At 39.5% G+C, this 20458-nt stretch overlaps 1 protein-coding gene across 1 annotated transcript in view; it reads right to left on the reverse strand.

The window, feature by feature from the left end:
* Nucleotides 1–948: 948 nt before the first annotated feature.
* The window catches only part of LOC122808654 (CD209 antigen-like protein E), a 485527-nt gene continuing 466017 nt past the window's right edge, over nucleotides 949–20458 (reverse strand). Inside the window, exon 6 of the mRNA XM_044079627.1 lies at nucleotides 949–1291. Coding sequence (XP_043935562.1) covers nucleotides 1141–1291 — 151 coding nt within the window. The 3' untranslated portion in view covers nucleotides 949–1140. The remainder of the gene's footprint in view (nucleotides 1292–20458) is intronic.

Below are 20458 nucleotides of genomic sequence, written 5' to 3' on the forward strand. Positions count from 1 at the left end.
GATTTCAAACATGTTTAATAGTTAGCAGGCTGTGTGTACTTACAAATGCTCCAGAAGGTCTATGCTGCCAGACTACTGCCTTTCTCACCCCTGGCAATGCAGTCATCAGTACTACCAGACAAAGTCTATCTTGAAATTTGGTAGGCAATTATGGAGTGTTTGTTGTGAGGTACAAGATTGTAGTGGTCCAACAATCAATGAAGCCTGGGGTTAGCTGAAGGTTGCAGGTTAAAAAAAAAAAAAAAAAGTTTTATATTTATTTATTTATTGCAAATGTTTACCGGGAAGGTCCACTGGGCCTACATGAGCCCACTTTCATTGGAGGCCTGGGGATAAAAGCTCCACATGCAATTAAAGTAGATACAAGTACTAATACAGGCTAGAGTTAGCAGATATTATACAGTAACAAGATTTATGATACTTTCCAATAAAGTCACCAGGAATCCAGGCTGATTAGCAACTCAGATGCTAACTGCTGGCTAAGGGGGTGATGGAAGAGAGGAGAGAGGCTAGTGGTCACTTTGTTAAATAGGGGTAGATAAAGAGATGTAGTTCTTTACAGCAGAAGCAGTCCTCCAGCAGGGCTTGCAGAAAACCCCCAGAAGGCAGCAAAAGTGTCATGTATGCAAGCAAGCCTATGTTTCAAGGGCAATGTGCACAAAACTTGTCATCATGGGTGATTCATATATGAACAAATGCAGATGCATTGCAAAAGCCACAGTGCGATGGCTAGCAATCATGCTATATGACCTTGATAAGATGGAATAAGAAGGGAAAAATTATTACAGGTAGTGATGACCATTTGTCCTAAAAAGGGGAGAAACGTATCTCAGATATAATAAATTACACAAATATTATCCTTCCTTGTACCGTTCAAATCAGCATCGGCATGAGCACTTTTTTAACCATTTTGTACAGCAATATTCACACCATATATCAACTAACAAATAAGAAGGTCATATGAATATGCTTTATTATACAATAGTAGCTGCAGTTCCAGACCAGAATTCTGAATTATCTTCAAAATTCTATATCGCCATATCAAGACAAGTAACAGAAAAATAATTATTTAATTTAACTTGGTTATCTTTTCTGGTTAGTGCTCCTCCATCATGGATTGCAGGTCATGAATGTGAACTTTCATGTAAAGAAGTGTATTGGTTTCTTCTCACAAATCCACTTGTTCTCTTTAGAACATGACAAATCGTTAAACTTAAAGGTTAAGACAACACAGTCCTCGCCTTCCGGATCCTTATCATCCTTATTATTAGGTTCACCACCAGACCAAAACCTAAAAGCAGAAAAAGATTGGTTTACGTTTTTCCAGAAGAAACAGCATTATAAATTAAATAAATATACATCCACCGTAATATGGTACATTTTGCTAATCATGTTTAATTTCTGCTTAGAAACACACACTTTCTGAAAAAAATGAATTTATCTGTAATTATGCCAACTGTTCTTTGTTTCTGAAACAAGAAATGTAAAATGTAACACAATACTATACCAAGAACATTCATATCATTAAGCACTATAAGATATACTACTAATAGGAAACAGTTTGTTTGGGGTTGGCATAACGGTTAAGGTCTTTCCCTCTCAGATACAAAATACACAGTTTGATTCTAACCTGTAGTTATTGGTAAGACTTGTAATAGTCTGCAGACTGATAGCCTAGTGTTATCCGACTTGGATAAATATTTTATTTATGTTTGCCTTGTAACTATTTGAAATGAAGTGATGAAAAATATAATGAAAACAGAAGCACACTGCACTAAAAATAATCCATAAAACATTTGCTAATTTGCTAATCTACGATTCCTTCATTTTTATAAGTGATATATGAACAGTCTAGCAAAGTTAAAAGATGTGCCCGACAGTGTGGGGGGATTCAACCATACTCAAGCTATTGTGTACAGTGAAAGGTTACTTCATAGTAAGGTAATACAAAGTGAAGAGCTGCTGATAACTGAATAAAGTTTAACAAATCCCAGCCAGTGTCAGTTCCCATGGTATTCCATAAGGGTCATACGTTCATAGGTGTGTATTACTAAGCCATGCATCCCAAATCTCAGGCACCTTCTGGTTCCATTGACAAATGAAAGCAGGAACATGAGAAATGAGCCACTTACAGGCTGCTTGTGTCTGTTAGAGACACAGGTGCCAAACAAGGGATGGATGTCTTGTTCCCCATCCAACCGTCCAAGTTATACTTGAATTGGGATAGGGAGGAACTCTGCTTCACACAGATGGGGAGCCTGTTCCACAGAAGGGTTAGTCTCTGCGATACATACCTGTTTCTCAAGCAGGCCCTATTTATATCACAGGCAAGGTTTAAGTCTTTAAAATGGGTAATTCTGCTGCTGTTTGTTTTGTGGATATGGAGGAGATCCATCAAGGTAGGGTCCAACAATGTTTTATATGCCAGGCATAGATCTCCCCTCAACAGCCTGTAGGAGACATAAGGTCTTTCATGTGCTCTGCACAGGAAGTGTTATTTATGCCTATATTCTTTTAATGAAGAACCTCTGTGGACATTCCAATTGTTGGATGTGCCTGGTTAAGTACATACTAAAGGGGGCATTGTACTCAATGATAGGTCTGATGAATGCCAAATATAGTGGACAATGAGCTCCTTGGACCTAGATACCAAATATCATTGTTTATAACTTGCACAACACAACTGTAGACATGTGATGGTGACAAGCTAGATTACTATCTAAATATGTCCCCAATTTCCTGACTACTGGGTTGATTTTTAGGGGTGTGTTGTTGATATGACAGTTACCAGAATAGATGACTTCTCAAAGGATAGTGTTATACATTTCTGGGCATTTAGTTTTATTGGGGCAGTCAGAGGCCATTGACATTGGCCTTGACTTCAAAGAAGTAAATGCCAAAAAGAAGCATACAGAGGACCAATTCCTAAGGGACTCTGCTTGTGACTGGCCTCTTTGTAGAGGTTGACTCCCCAATTCTAACTTTCTAGGTCCTAACTGTGAGCCAGCTGACTATTCACTGGGTGACATAAAGGTTTAATTCTAACCACCTAAGTTTATCACCAATGCCTGAGTAGATATTGTGTCAAATGCCTTGGCCAGGTCAAGATAGACAGTGTGAACCATTTTGCCCTCATCCATTGCTTTGGTGACCTTCTCAAAGAAGTCCACCAAACTGAGTAGGCATGACCTGCCCTTGAAAAAAAACAAAGTGTGCCGGGTCCAGTGTCTGAAGATTTCCTATGTCATTGCTGATCATTTCCATGATAATCCTTTCCATTACTTTGCATATGGGTCAGATCTGTAGATGACAGACCTTTGTGCAGGGGGCTGATTATTAATGTTCTTTCTCCATTCATGAGGCATGTAGCCTGTTTAGAGGCCACTTTAAACAGCAATTCCAGATGGTCTGATAGGATATATTTTATGCTGTTTTAAGAAGGCATCCTGGGATATTGTCTGGGTTCATTGATGTGGTTTTCTTGGCCTTAGAGAGATCATTGAGAACCTGTTTTCCAGTGATAGTAGGGGAGTTATATCTGGTGGTATTTCCTGAGAGGAGGTTTAGGAGGAGAGAGGAGAAAAGTTAGAGGTGAATTTGTCTGCCAGTAGGTTTGCTATATCTTTTGCCTCAGTATAGGTAGCTCCATTAACAGTGAGTTCTACACACAACTGTGTACTGCCTTTGAGTTTGTGGACATAGCTAAAAAATTTCTTATTGTATTTATTTATTTATTTATTTACATTTGTTGACTGGGAGTGTCTGACAGGACGTAGATCCATTTTTCAGTGGAGGCCCGGGGAGAAAAGCTCCACAGTTAAAATATACAGACAGTAGTTACATTGGATTTACATAGCGTTTAACAATTTGATTAACATAGCAATTAATTGCAAACATAGTTACAGATGAAGAACATAGTACATCAGTAGACAACTAGAATCTTTATCTGCGAAGTACATAACAGACATTAACAAATGTTACAATAAGAAGTTCTTGCTGTATAATAAATACTGGGCTTATGAGCATCTGAGCTTGCTATAATCAAGGTAGTTAGTGGGGTAGAAAGAAAGGTAGTGGTTGGATGGGGTGGGTGACATTAGAGTGGGAGTTGCAAGGGCATAGCCAGCATGTTTTTAGGTGCGCTTTTAGTAAAGTTTTGAAGTGGGTGCATGATGGTACAGAGGTAATTGTGGGTTGGAGGGCATTCCATAATTTGGCTATGGCGCAAGAGAACAGTGCTTCACCAGCAGAGTTATTGGCTTTAGTGATCTGCAAGTGATTTTTGTTGCTGGATCTTAGTGGTCTGGTGGTGCGATAGGGTTGGAGTAGATTATGGAGAGATGGGACATTTAGTGGATGCTTTACTAGTTCATGGGCGAGTGAGAGTTCATACCATTGAAGGAGGTGAGGGAGTTCAAGCCAGCCCAGTTCAGCAAGTGAGAGGCAGTGGTGACTATGGTAGGATGCCCTTGTGGCAAATTTAGCAATTTTGTTGTAGCAGGTCTCTAGCTTGTTTAGATCCCATTGCCTTAGGTTGGTATATATTGGAGAGGCATAAAGTAGGGTGGAGATAAGGTGGGAATTTGCTAATGAAATCTTTGCTGCTTTGGTGAGAAGTTGCTTTTCCTGTATAACACTCCTAGTTTTTTGTGGACTTTTTTATGGTCATGGAAATGTGAATGTCAAATTTTAGTTTATTGTCTATTTCCACTCCTAGCAATTTGGTGTGTTCTGTTAGGTGTATAGTGGTGTTGTCTTTTGCTGTGATGTTAAAGTGAGAGTTGTTTTACGTATGTTCAGTGGGTTGGAAGATGAGTAGTTTAGTTTTGTTTGGGTTGAGTATTAATTGGGCATCGAATAACCAAGTTTTAACAGAGGAAAAGGCTTCCTGTGTGACTTTTTGCAGTTTGGGTAGGGACTGGGCTGAGCAGATGATGATAGAGTCATCTGCGTATTGGATGAGTGTGCCATGTTTGGTGGCAGAGGCTAGATTATTGGTGTAAACAGAGAAGAGTAGGGGTCCAAGGATGGATCCTTGGGGAACCCCTATGGAGACAGGTAGTTGGGGAGATATGTCATTCTGCCATACAATGGATTGTTGGCGGTCAGACAGGTAACTCTGAAACCAGTTGGTGACTGATTGAGAGAAGGATAGGTTATTGAGGACAGAGATGAGTTGTTTGTGTGGGACCATGTCAAATGCTTTAGATAGGTCTAGGAAAGTAGCAGAGGAGAGATAGCCATTGTTCTTATGCTGAAGGATAGTGTTAGTAAAGGAGAGTAAGGCAGTGGTGGTGCTATGGTTTTGTCAGAAACCATGCTGAGTATTGGAAAGGAGGTGGTTAGTAAGGAGGTAGTATGAGACCTGAGAGTGAATGCATCTTCTCTAGTATTTTGGAGAGTGGAGAGAGAATAGCTATGGGGCGGTAACTGGTTAGTTCTGTGGAGAGGCCACCTTTGTGGAGGGGAGTTATATGTGATACTTTCCATAGTGTAGGAACATAACTTTCTGACAGAGATCAGTTAATCAAGATGGATACTGGGTAGGCCAGAGCATCGGCTGCGATTTGTAGGTATTCACTTGGGAGGTTGTCTGCTGCTAATTTGGTGGGCTTAAGTTTAGTTAAGAGTTTTTTTTTTTATGTTGGAAGTAGGTACAGGAGAAAAAGAGAAGGCAGTGGGGAGATTACTAGTTGAAGGTGTGGGTTGGAGGGGAGGGGGGTTGTGTTGTTTAGCTAGTGATAGTATGGTATGTGTGAAGTGTGTGTTGAATGAGGTAGCAATATTTTCGAAGAAGTGAGGGATGTTAGGAGGAGGGGTACCGACTTATGGTTGTCTTTGGCCTGGAAGGCTAAATTTACCTAAGATTTGGCTGCTGTTGTTTGTTTAGTTTGCTGAGAGTGCTTTTATCCTGCTGGGTGCTGCACCTCCTAATTTCTGCCATGATTTTCTTCCTCCTGTTATACATCTGATTAATTCTGTGGTTGCACCAGGGCGGCCTGTTTTGAGTTAGTTCTGTACTTCTTCTTGGTGGATACAGCTGCCTCTATGCAGCTATTAACATGCTTGTACAGGGTTTCTATTGTGCATAGGCAGAAGTGTTCTTAGGGTTTATAGGGGCTTGAAATTTTGCCAGTTTCTCACTTAATAGCAGGAGGTTAGCCTTAGAATAGTTCCTGAATATTCCTGGTTTAGCTGGGGGTCCATGTTTTATTTTTACTTCAAAGGAGACCATTTTGTAGTCTGACCTTACTAGGGAAGGCATTACAGTAAGGGGTGTGCAGCAGTCTCCCATACCGGTGAGGTCCAGATCCAGTATGGTTGCACCCCTGGTTGTTGTATTAACAATCTGGTCCAGGGAATTTGTGTTTACAAAATCTAGGAATCTCTGAGAATGTGCGTTTGATGTCATATAGGATTCCCAATTAATAGTGAGGTAAATAAAGTCACCCACAAATATGGTATTGGGTTGGATGGTTAGTGTTTCTAATAAGTTTAAATACATGGTATGGGTTTCTTGGGTCATAGAGGGGGACCTATAGTTTGCAAGGAAGTGGTACTGGATTTTACCTATGGTGATTAGAACATGGAGCAGCTCAAGTGCATTGTCCTATTTGACCAGCCTTGAAGTATATTTATTTTTGATGTAAATAGACACCTCCACCTTTAGTCCCTGCCTGTGAAGAAGCTGGACTAAATGTGTGGAAGGCATTATAACCCTGCACTGTTGGTGTGCTTTCTGCAGCTTTAAACCATGTCTCAGAGACCCCACAGACATAAGCATTCTCTAGCATAAAGAGAGCTTCCAGGGAGTGGAGTTTTTTGTTTAGGCTTCTAGCATTGAGCAGTAATACTTTTAGATTTTCTTGGTTTGATTTGCTATGTCAGAAGTACTTTCAGTTTGTCATTTCCTAAAAAAGGCACTTTGGGGGAAGATGATGTTTTAGCCAATATTTAAAAGCCTAGAGGGGAGCGGTGCAGACCATCCCTGGCAAAGCAGAGTGGTCTGTTGATCATCTCCTTACATGATGACAAATATTGCCCCCCCTTAGAATGACACCAGAAACTAAGCCAATTATTAAAGTCAGTCATGTTCTGTTCATATTGTGGCATCATCCTTGGAGAAGGTAAAATGCTGCTCAGTGCTAGGCTCATACCAGCCTGAGACAAATATTGCAAGAGTTCCATGATGTCTGTCTTCATATAGTCTGTGGAGGTACGTCTCAGGTCATTTACACCCACATGGACCATTACTGAGTCATATTAGTAATTGTGATCCAATGACCTGAGTGCATGTGTAATGTGGCAGATCATAGTTGCTGATAAGCAACTGACCGTAACTTTCTCCTTACTCAGCCTGGTGAGAGGGACATCAGTGTGTCTCACGATGGAGTCTCCAATGACTAGAATGTTGGATTGTGTGGTGACTTGCCTTATGGGCTTAGAGGTAGAGGCTCCATGAGATGTAGCTCTGTGTGTTGATGTGGGTGTTGTTTTGAAAGAGTGTGTTTGGGGCTGCTAATGGTATTTCTTATGTGTACTTTGTCTAGGAGGTCTTTGTGGTTTAGGAAGGTTACATGTAATTGCCTCAGTACATGTGGCTCTACATGTCTGCTTTGAATTGTGTGTGATGGGTGCAGCATGTGTACTACTGTCAACCTTATTGACATTAACAGTACTTTTATGTGAGAGCTTTGCCTCTAGTGACATTGTGTAAATACATCTCTCACATACCATATCAGTTTGTTTGAGAATTAACTGGTTGTCCACCAAGCCAGTAACAGAGACAGTAGGAAAGTTCATATCCATGGCAACAAACCCTTTTTTATTGATTAGACTATTGGAGTGAGAATATCAGTCACTGCCAGGAGTATCCAGTTTGCAACTATGTGGACAGTGCTCGTCACTGCAAACTAGTTGCCCTGTGAGTAACTAGATATTGGAGAAATTTCAATTGTGCTTTTACAGGAAAAAATGTCACTCAAGGTTTAGGAAGCATGAATATTTGCAGGTTACCACTTAATAGTAGGAAGTTAGCCTTAGAGTAGTTCCTGATCATTCCAGGATTAGTTGGGTTTCCGGATTTTATTTTTACTTCAAAGGAGATGCTTATGCGGTCTGACCTTACCAGAGATGACATTACACTAGGGGGTGTGCAGCACTCTACTGCATTACTAAGGACTAGATCCAGTATGTTTGCATCTCCGGTGAGCATATTGCAATCTAGTCCAGAGAGTTTGTATTTACAAAATACAGGAATCGCTGTGCTCGCACATTTGGTGTCATATATAATTCCCTGTTAATAGTGGGATAATTAAAGTTATCCAGGAATATGGTATTAGGATGAATGGTGAGTGTTTCCGATAAACTTAAAAACATGTTGTAGGTTTGCTGTGCTATAGAGAGGGACCTATAGCATGCAAGAAAATTTGATGGGATTTTTCCTGTGGTGATTTGAGCATGAAGAAGTTCAAATAGATTGTCTTCCTTCACCAACCTTGAGGTATATTTATTTTTGACATAAATCAAGACACCTCCTCCTTTAGTCCTTGTCTGTGTAGTAGCTGGTCTAAATGTGTGGAAGGCATTATAACCTTGTAGTGTTGGTGTGCACTCTATGGCTTTAAATCATGTATCAGTGACTACACAGATGTCAACATTCTTTAGGGTTATGAGAGCTTGTAGGGAGCTTCTTGTTTAGACTCATAGCATTGAGCAGTAACACCTTTAGATTTTCTTGGTTTTTATTTGCTATGTCGGAAGTACTTTCAATTTGGCATTGCCTAAAAAAGGCACTATTGGGGAGGACAATCTTTTAGCTAATATTCAAAAGCCTAGAGGGGAGAGGGGCAGACTATTCCTGGCAAAGCACTGTGGTCTGTTGGCCATCTACTTCCATGCTGACAAATATTGCACCCCCTTAGAATGACACCAGAAACTAAGCCAGGTACTGAAATCAGTCATCTGTTCGTACTGTGGCATCATCCTTGGAGAAAGTGAAATGCTGCTCGTGTTAGTCTAATTCCAACCTAGGATACATATTCTGAGAACTTCATGATGTCTGTCTTCATGTAGCCTAGGGAGGTATGTCTCAGGTCCTTTGCACACACATAGACTATGACTGAGTCATACTAGTATTTGTGCTCCAATGACTTAAGTGCATGCATAAAGTTTTGGATCCTGGCCCATGATAAGCAACTGACCATGACTTTCTCCTTAGTCGGTCTGGTGAGAAGGACATCAGTATGTTTCACAATGGAGTGTCCAATGACCAGAATGTTGGATTGTCTGGTGGCTTGCCTTGTGGGTTTAAAAGTAGAGGCTCCGTGAGATGTGGCTGTATGTGTTGGTGTGGGTGTTGTTTTGAAAGAGTACATTCAGGGCTGCTAAGGGCATTTGTTATGTGTACTTTGCCTAGGAGATCTTTGGGGTTTAGGAAGGTTGCATTTAAGTTCCCCAGCATATGTGGATCAATATCCAATGACAAAAAATAAATAAATAAATAAATATATATATATATACCAACAAACTGCAAAGGAAAGGCTCAAGGCAAACAACAGTACAGCTACAAATAAGCAGAGCCAGACCGCCACGACTGTGCAGGATGACCGCAATAGTACTCCAAAAAAATCTTTAAGGAAGAGCTCAAAGTAAGTGCTTTCATGATCTCTGTGATCACTTCATCAGACTACCAGTAGGGTAGGATGAAAAGTAGGGAGTCACCTCATCAAAGTGATGAAAAGTAGGGAGTCACCTCATCAAAGTGATGAAAAGTACGGAGTCACCTCATCAAAGTGATGAAAAGTAGAGAGTCACCTCATCAAAGTGATGAAAAGTAGGGAGTCACCTCATCAAACTGATGAAAAGTAGGGAGTCACCTCATCAAAGTGATGAAAAGTAGGGAGTCACCTCATCAAAGTGATGAAAAGTAGGGAGTCACCTCATCAAACTGATGAAAAGTAGGGAGTTACCTAATCAAAGTGATGAAAAGTAGGGAGTCACCTCATCAAAGTGATGAAAAGTAGAGAGTCACCTCATCAAACTGATAAAAAGTAGGGAGTCACCTCATCAAACTGATGAAAAGTAGGGAGTCACCTCATCAAAGTGATGAAAAGTAGAGAGTCACCTCATCAAACTGATAAAAAGTAGGGAGTCACCTCATCAAAGTGATGAAAAGTAGGGAGTCACCTCATCAAAGTGATGAAAAGTAGGGAGTCACCTCATCAAAGTGATGAAAAGTAGGGAGTTACCTAATCAAAGTGATGAAAAGTAGGGAGCCACCTAAATCCAGCATTACCCACACCCAGGCGTGGGTTATTGCTATATTACCCTTCTTTATGTGTTATATACTTTATTACCCTTCTTTATGTGTTATATACATTATTACCCTTCTTTGTTATGTGTTATGTACATTATTACCCTTCTTTATGTGTTGTATACTTTATTACCCTTCTTTATTATGTGTTATATACTTTATCCTTCTTTATGTGTTATATACATTATTACCCTTCTTTGTTATGTGTTATACACTTTATTACCCTTCTTTATGTGTTATATACATTATTACCCTTCTTTGTTATGTGTTATATACATTAGTACCCTTCTTTGTTATGTGTTATTTACATTATTACCCTTCTTCGTTGTGTTATATACATTATTATCCTTCTTTGTTATGTGTTATATACATTATTACCTTTCTTTGTTATGTGTTATATACATTATTACCTTTCTTTGTTATGTGTTATATACATTATTACCCTTCTTTATTATGTGTTATATACTTTATTATCCTTCTTTGTTATGTGTTATATACATTATTACCCTTCTTTGTTATGTGTTATATACATTATTACCCTTCTTTGTTATGTGTTATATACTTTATCCTTCTTTGTTATGTGTTATATACTTTATTACCCTTCTATGTTGTGTGTTATATACATTAGTACCCTTTTTTATGTGTTATATACATTACCCTTATTTGTTATGTGATATATAATGCAGTACACCAGACTAACCTTTTCTCTTCTCTATTTTTCCCCTTCACTCTTCTTATGCACTACCAGTCTCATTTATCCTCCTTTTACTCATCTAATCTAAGTATATGTTAAGTAAAATTGTTTGACATGTAATGAACTGCATATTGTAAATTTGTTTCTCTTTGAAATTATCCTTCGCTCTGTGTGTTCTTATGACTCCCAATTTAATGCTATTTCCTAAGAGTAATGATTTTTTATGTAATGTACTTAGTATTTTAGTGGAGCTTTTCTCCTCGGGCCTCTGCTGAAAATGGACATGTATCCAGCCAGACTAGCCCGGTCAACAAATGTAAAATAAATAAATAAAAATAAAATAAAATATACATTATTACCCTTCTTTGTTATGTGATATATACATTATTACCCTTCTTTGTTATGTGTTATATACATTATTACCCTTCTTTGTTATGTGATATATACATTATTACCCTTCTTTGTTATGTGTTATATACATTATTATCCTTCTTTGTTATGTGTTATATACATTATTACCATTCTTTGTTATGTGATATATACATTATTAACCTTCTTTGTTATGTTCATAGGTTCATACTAGGCTATCTGCCCTAGGGCATTTATAAGCCTAGCCAGAGTGTGTTTGGCTTTCGCCACCCATTATAAATTAATTTTGCTATGCCCTTTTTCGAGGTTAGTATACTGTGCCTCTGTCTAACAGTGACACAGAAGTGATGCCCGGGGTAAACCTACGAGCTCCCATCCACTCATCAAGATTCCTCTTGAAGAGAGTCAATGAGGGACTCTGCCTAACCTGGACTGGGATTTTATTCCAAAGTGAAGGGAGCCTCTGGGTTATGAATTTGTCCCTCCAGCATGTCCTATTTATTTCAGTGCTGAGGTTCAAGTCTCTCAAGCGTGTAGCTCGATGGGATTTGGATTTTCTGAGGTGCAGCATGTCCATTAATTCCAGGTTGGACATGGCTTTATACGTCAGGCACAGATCGCCTCTGAGCACACGGTATGCCACTGAGTAGAGCTGGAGTTTCTTTAACTGGGCAGCATATGGCATCTGTTTGTCCCTTTGATCCTCTTGGTGAGGTACTTTTGGGGTCTTTCCAGTTGCTGCAGGTGTCTGGTAAGGTACATCCCAAAAGGGGCATTGTACTCAATTATGGGCCTGATGAGGGATGAGCAAAGAGGCACAATGACCTACCCTGATCTAGATGTGAATCCCTTCATGATTAGGTGGGCTATATAAAATGTTTTTCTAACCACTTTGGCCACGTGGTTGTCAAATGAGAGATTGCTATCAACTTGGGTCCCCAGGTCCCTAATTACTACTTCTGTACTTAATGGATTACCACATATGTAGTAATTTGTGGGCACTTTGTTTTTGCCAAAGGGGATGACTATACACTTTTTGGCGTTTAGCTTGAGGCCATGGCTCTGGCACCAGTTGTCTGTTTCTATGAGGCCCTTTTGGAGGATGCTTGTTTCAGCTGGAGAGTCTATTATGGCGCCCAGTTTGCAGTCATCTGCGAACTTGTTCAGCCACAGTCCTTCGGTGTTGGCCTGTACCTCCGAGAAATATATACCGAACAAGAGAGGTCCCAGGACTGAGCCTTGTGTGATGCCACTTGTAACTGGTCTGGAGTCTGACATGGCTCCAGCAATTCTAACCATGTGGGTTCTGTCCTTCAGCCAGTTTGCAACCCATCTAGTGACATAGGGGTTTATATTTAAGCTGGTGAACTTATCTATAATGCCCGCTGGGGTATTGTATCAAAGGCTTTTGCGAGGTCCAGGTAGGCTGTGTGGACCTCCTTCCCCTTGTCAATGGACTTGGTGACTGTTTCAAAGAAATCGACCAGGTTTAAGAGGCAGGATCTGCCCTTAACAAAGCTGAACTGGGTAGGATCCAGTGTCTGTAGGTCCCCAATATTTTTATTTATGAGGTCCATGATGATCCTTTCCATAGCTTTGCAGACCAAGCTAGTCAGGCTTGGGCGATAGTTTCCAGGATCCGTTGAGGCACCACCTTTGTGGAGAGGGACCATTGTTGCTGTACGCCACTCTTTGGGTACATATCCTGTAGTAAGGCTGAGATTGAACAGTAGTTTTAAGTTTGGGTTTAGCTCTTCTTGGAGTTCATGTAGGACGAAGCCTGGGACACTGTCTGGTCCCATTGATGCTGTGTTTTTTGCTTTGGAGAGGGCAGCTCTTACCTGAGCATCTGAGATGTCAAGGGGGCAGCACTCTGCTGGGATAGATATTTGCCCTTTTGGTGGGGAGGGGGGGGAGAAGTTTGCGCTGAACCTGTCAGCAAGGATGTTGGCAATGTCTGTGGGTTCGGTGTATTTTTTGTCATTTTGGACTAATTCTGAGCATATCTGAGAATTCCCACCCAGGTTCCTAACATAACTAAAGAAAGCCTTGTGATTATCCTTAGTGTCCTGTGCAATTTTTCTCTCAAAGCGGGCCTTAGTCGATTTTATGAGTGCCCGTAGTTTTTTGCTAATACTGATCAGAGATGCCTTCCCTTTTTGGGATTTTGCTCTATCATGTAGTAGCTTCCTCCTTCTATTGTATAGTTTGTTTATGGCTGGGGTCCACCAGACAGGACATCTGCCTTTGGAGGATTGGGTCTTGGTTTTATTTGGGATTGCATGATCCATGCATTCCTGAAGGTGTTCATAGAATGCATTTATAAAGGATTCTGTGGTCTGTCTGGGCTGTATTTTCCACAGGCCCAGGGGGTTTGAAGGATTCCACCTCGGTTTTGAGGAGTGTTAAATTTGCTTTAGAGAAGTTTTTCATTGTGGTTTTCTGGGCAGGGGGTGGGGTCGGGATGTGAATATCCAGAAATGGTCTGATCTTACCAGTGAGGGATACACTTCTGGTCTGGAGCATAGAGTCGCCATGTTGGTGATGATCAGGTCCAGTATGTTTTCCCCTCTTGTGGGAGTGGTAACAAGTTGTTCCATAGCATTTGAGTTTATAAATTCTAGGAACCTTTGGGCTAGGGTGTTGGAGCTAGAATAATGCTCCCAGTCTATGTTTGGGTAGTTGAAGTCGCCCAATATAATGGTGTTTGGAGAGACCTTCATATTTTCCAGTGTTCTCAGGAAGGCCAAGTGGGGTTCCTGGGTTTGGGAGGGTGGTCTGTAGCAGGCTATAAACTGGAAGGCAGTTTTACCCACTGTTAGTTGCACATGGATAGTCTCTGATGCTTCGTGCTGTGCCACCAACCTGGATGTGTGGGTATCTTTGACGAATATTGATACTCCCCCTCCTTTTGTGGTTTGGTTCAAGTTTTGGGGCCGAAAAGCATGGTATGAGGTATAACCTGGTAGTGCTGGGGTGCTCTCAGGATCCTTGAACCAGGTTTCTGTTACTGCACAGATATCGATGTTCTCCATGCTAAGGAGAGTTTTGAGTGCATGCATCTTGAGGTTTAGACTTCTGGCGTTGAGTAGCACTACTCTTAGTTTCTTATCCTTTGTGATACCTATGGAGGTGGGTTTGTCTTTTGAGTCTTGCCTAAAAAAGGCACTATGGGGGTAGCAAGAGCCTTTGCCAATATCCGAAAGCCCAGGGGTGACTGGTGCAAGCCGACCCTAGTGAAGCATCGTGGCTTGTCGAGCATGTCATCCCAGGCTGACAGGCATTGGATACCCTTTGAATGACACCAATACTTAAGCCAATTGTTGAAATTGATCATCTTGTCTTCATGTTGTGGCATCATTCTTGGTGAGGGTAAGATGCTACTCAAGGTCAGGGTCATACCGGCCTGGGCTACATAATCAGAGAGCTCTTCTATGTCTCTTTCCATGTAGTCCAGGGAGGTACGTCTCAGGTCATTCACACCAGCATGGACAATGACTGAGTCATATTTGTACTTGCCTTGGAGTGTGCTATATACATTTTTACCCTTCTTTGTTATGTGTTATATACATTATTACCTTTCTTTATGTGTTATATACATTATTACCCTTCTTTATTGTGTGTTATATACATTTTTACCCTTCTGTGTTATGTGTTGTATACATTATTACCCTTCTTTGTTGTGTGTTATATACATTATTACCCTTCTTTATTATGTGTTATATACTTTATCCTTCTTTGTTATGTGTTATATACATTATTATCCTTCATTGTTATGTGTTATATACTTTATCCTTCTTTATGTGTTATATACATTATTACCCTTCTTTGTTGTGTTATATACATTATTACCTTTCTTTATGTGTTATATACATTATTACCTTTCTTTATGTGTTATATACATTATTACCTTTCTTTGTTATGTGTTATATACATAATTACCTTTCTTTGTTATGTTTTATATACATCATTACCCTTCTTTATGTGTTATATACATTATTACACTTCTTTGTTATATGTTATATACATTATTACCTTTCTTTGTTATGTGTTATGTACATTATTACCTTTCTTTGTCATGAGTTATATACATTATTACCCTTCTTTGTTATGTGTTATATACATTACCCTTCTTTGTTACGTGTTATATATTATTATCCTTCATGTGTTATATACATTATTACCCTTCTTTATTATGTGTTATATACATTATTACCCTTCTTTGTTGTGTTATATACATTATTACCCTTCTTTGTTGTGTTATATACATTATTACCCTTCTTTGTTATGTGTTATATACATTATTATCCTTCTTTGTTATGTGTTATATACATTACCTTTCTTTATGTGTTATATACATTATTACTGTTCTTTATGTGTTATATAGGTTCATAGGTTCATAGGTTTATACTAGGCTAACTACCCTAGGGCATTTATAAGCCTAGCCCAAAGTTATGTGGCTTACCCTTATGTTAGAAATACTGTGCCCATTAGTTTGTTGTGCCTCTGTCCAGTAGTGACACAGAGATGATTCCTGGGGTAAACCTACGATCTCCCATCCACCGGTCAAGATTTCTCTTGAACAGAGCCAGCGAGGTGCTCTGCCTCACATGGACTGGGATTTTATTCCACAGCATGGTGAGTCTCTGGGTGATAAATCTATCCCTCCAGCACGTCCTATTTATATCCGTGCTAAGGTTTAAGTCTCTTGCTCTAGTGGTTTTGGTGGATTTGGATTTTTTGAGGTGGAGCATGTCCATTAATTCCGGGTTGGTCATGGCCTTGTATGTCAGGCACAGGTCACCTCTGAGCAGACGGTATGCAACTGAATAGAGTTGGAGTTTCTTCAGTCTGGCAGCATATGACAGGTTTTGGAGTCCCTTTATCCTTTTGGTGAGGAACTTTTGGGGTCTCTCCAATTGCTGCAGGTGTCGGGTGAGATACATCCCGAATGGGGCATTGTACTCGATCATTGGTCTGATAAGTGAAGAGTACAGGGGAACAATGACCTCACTTGATCTGGATGCGAATCCCGTCATGATCAGGTGGGCAATGTAGAAGGTCTTTCGAACCACTTTAGCAATGTGAGCGTCAAACAAGAGGCTACTGTCAACCTGAGTCCCCAGGTCCCTGATAACCTCTTCTGTGCTTAGTGGGTTGCCACCTATATGGTAGCTTGGGGTTACCTTGTTTTTCCCGAAGGGTATGACTATACACTTTTTTTGCATTTAACTTCAGGCCATGGCTCTGTCACCAGCTATCAGTTTCCGTGAGACCCCTCTGAAGGATGTCTGTGTCCGATGTACTATCCACTATGGCACCCAGTTTGCAGTCATCCGCAAACTTTGTCAGCCATAGTCCTCCTATGTTTGCCTGTACTTCTGAGAAGTAGATGCCGAACAATAAGGGGCCAAGGACTGAGCCCTGTGGGACTCCACTTGTAACCGGCTTGGAGTCTGACATGGCTCCAGCAACTCTAACCCTGTGGGTTCTGTCCTTTAGCCAGTTTGCAACCCATCTTGTGACATATGGGTTTACATTTAAGCTGGTAAGTTTCTCTATAATACCCGAGTGGAGTATTGTGTCGAAAGCTTTTGCAAGGTCAAGGTAGGCTGTATGGACTGCCTTTCCCTCATCAATGGCCTTGGTGACTGTTTCGAAGAAGTCGACCAAGTTCAAAAGGCAAGATCTGCCCTTGACAAAGCCAAACTGGGTTGGGTCCAAGGTCTGCAAGTCCCCTATGTCCTTGTTTATGAATTCCATTATGATCCTCTCCATAGCTTTGCAGACCAGGCTTGTTAAGCTTATGGGGCGGTAATTACCAGGGTCCATAGAGGCACCGCCTTTGTGGAGTGGGACCACAGTTGCCGTACGCCACTCCTTGGGCACATATCCTGTGGTGAGGCTAAGATTAAACAGCTGCCTTATGTGCGGGTTTAGTTCTTCATTGAGTTCATGTAGCACACAGCCGGGGACCCCATCCGGTCCCATTGATGCTGTGTTTTTAGCTTTAGAGAGAGCAGCTTTCACCTGCGCATTTGAGATGTCTGGGAGGCTACTCTCAGTTGGGATAGTTATCTCTCCTTTTGGGGGGGAGAGGGGGGTAAAGTTTGCGCTGAACCTGTCTACCAGTATGTTGGCAATGTCTGTGGGTTCAGTGATTTTTGTATCATTTTGGACTAATTCTGAGCATATCTGGGAGTTTCCACCCAGGTTTCTGACATAGCTGAAGAAGGCCTTATGATTGTCTTTTGAATCTATGGCAATTTTTCTCTCAAAGTTGGCCTTGGATGATTTTATGAGGGATCGTAGTTTCTTGCTAGTGCTGATCAAAGATGCCTTCCCTTTTTGGGATTTTGCTCTATCATGTAATAGCTTTCTCCTCTTATTGTAAAGTTTGTTTATGGCTGGGGTCCACCAGACTGGACGTTTGCCCTTGGTGGAAAGAGTCTTGGTTTTATTTGGGATTGCCTGATCCATGCAGTCCTGAAGGTGTTCATAGAAGCCATTTATAAGGGCTTCTGCAGCTTGGGTTGTGGTTTCCATTGGCTCGGGGGCCTTGAAGGATACCACACCTGTCTTGAGTAGTGTGAAGTTTGCTTTAGAGAAGTTCTTCACTGTGGTTTTTTTTGTTGGGGGGGGGGGCGGGATGTGGATTTCTAGTGAGATTAGTTTATGATCTGATCTCACCAATGAGGGATGTACTTCCGGTGTGGAGCATTTTGTCCCCATGCTCGTGATGATGAGATCTAGTATATTTTCTCCTCTTGTGGGGACGGTGACTAGTTGTTCCATGGCATTTGAATTTATGAACTCCAGGAACCTTTGGGCTAGAAAGTTTGGGCTTGAGTAATGTTCCCAGTCTATATTCGGGTAGTTGAAGTCACCCAATATGATGGTGTTTGGTAATACATTTATACCCTCCAGTGTCTTCAGGAAGGCTGTGTGGGTTTCCTGAGTTTGAGAGGGTGGCCTGTAGCATGCTACAAATTGTAGAGCAGTTTTGCCTATGGTTAATTGCACCTGGATAATATACATTATTACCCTTCTTTGATATGTGTTATTTACATTATTATCCTTCTTTGTTATGTGTTATATACATTATTACTTTTCTTTATGTGTTATATACATTATTACCATTCTTTATGTGTTATATACATTATTACCTTTCTTTGTTATGTGTTATATACATTATACCCTTCTTTATTATATGTTATATACATTATTACACTTCTTTGTTATGTGTTATATACATTACCCTTCTTTGTTATGTGTTAGATATATATTATTATCCTTCTTTATGTGTTATATACATTATTACCCTTCTTTGTTATGTGTTATATATATTATTATCTTTCAAGTGTTATATACAGTATTACCCTTCTTTCTTATGTGTTATATACATTATTACCCTTTTTTATTATGTGTTATGTACTTTATTACCCCTTCTTTATATGTTATTTACATTATTAAGTCACCAAAGCACAACAAAACCAATAAATCCAAAAAGTGCAGTGTAAGGCGAAACAAAGCCACAGAGGAGGATTCCAACGAATAGGTTTAATCTGCTAAAACTTTAATGTTGACACAATACATTTTCGTTTGGAATTACTTCATCAGATGTAGGCACATAATACACAAGGAGAATTTATAATGAGACCCTGGTAACGTCATTCCATAATTATCCAATAAAAACGTCAGGACCTTTTTTAAATTTAATGAACACATAATAAATGTCATGAATAACTAAAAACAAAAAATGAACAACATAGAACATCATATATAAAAACTTCTCATTAAAAACAAGCATGAATTACTTTTAAAAATATTGTGTTAAAATCATTCTATAGCAAATAGCTCCATCTACTGGAAATTGATGATAATTGCATTTAAAAAATGAAGTAAAAGTGTTAAATATGAAATGCATTAAATGCATAAGACAAATTGTAAAATGTTAAAAACAATGTGACTATTTGTTGAATTAAGAGGACCTCATAAAGTATTAAAATATTAAAACCTTAATATCTAAATATCCAAAAATATGGAAGGGTAATTTAAGTGAAGGTGAGAAAAAGGTATTATTTGCGTTAAAAAATAATAGCCAGGTGAGAGTGATGAAACCCGACAAGGGAGGAGGAATTGTTTTAATGGATGTATTTACATATTATTCTAAGATGTATGAAATTCTTAGAGAGACAGATAAATATTCCTGTGTCTCTAGAAATGAGATTAATATTTCTTATAGAAGAATTGATTTGGTACTGGAAGATTTGTTACTTGAAGGGTTGATAGATTGTAAAACCTTAATGTATTTAAAGGTTGATAAAAGCCATGATCCCAACTATTTTTGGGATCCCTAAAACACATAAAAATGGTACAGATCCCCCATTAAGGCCCATAGTTTCTGCAGAGAGCTCTAAAACTGTACCCCTGGATAAATATATTGATACAAAACTCAAAACCCTCTGGATAAAGAGACAAAGTATTTTAAGAGATTCCTGGGATTTTTAAGAACCCTTAAAAAGGAACTGTATAAGGAAAATCTTAATTTCTTAACTATAGATGTTGTAGATCTCTTTTCCAGTATCCCGCATGATGAGGGTTTGAGTTTTTTAGAAGAAATTATTTTTAAAGATGGTATGTTGGCACACAATGAGTGTGTTTTAATATTACAGCTTTTAGATTTGGTTTTAAAATATAGCTATATTTATTATAAAGGAGAGTTTTTCCATCAAGTAAAAGGGGTAGCAATGGGGGCAATTTGTGCAAAGTCCTATGCAAATTTGATTTTAGCATATTGGGAAGAGAAATTTGTGTTAGATTCAGTGTATAGTCACTGTTGGAACATGTATAAGAGATTTCTGGATGACATTTGCATTTTTTGGTTATCAAGTGAGGAAGACGTCAGTACTTTCATTGATTATTTGCACAATACAACTAGTTTTTTTAAATTTTACTTACAAATTTAATAGGGATAAGTTAGAATACCTAGATATTGAAATCTACAAGATAAATGAAGGGGTTTAATTAAAAAGTATTTAGGAAAAGTATGTATTGTAATTCCTACCTTCATTACAATA

Source organism: Protopterus annectens, chromosome 8.part0, assembly GCF_019279795.1.
Source record: "Protopterus annectens isolate FY-2018-M chromosome 8.part0, PAN1.0, whole genome shotgun sequence".
NCBI classification, from domain to species: domain Eukaryota; kingdom Metazoa; phylum Chordata; order Ceratodontiformes; family Protopteridae; genus Protopterus; species Protopterus annectens.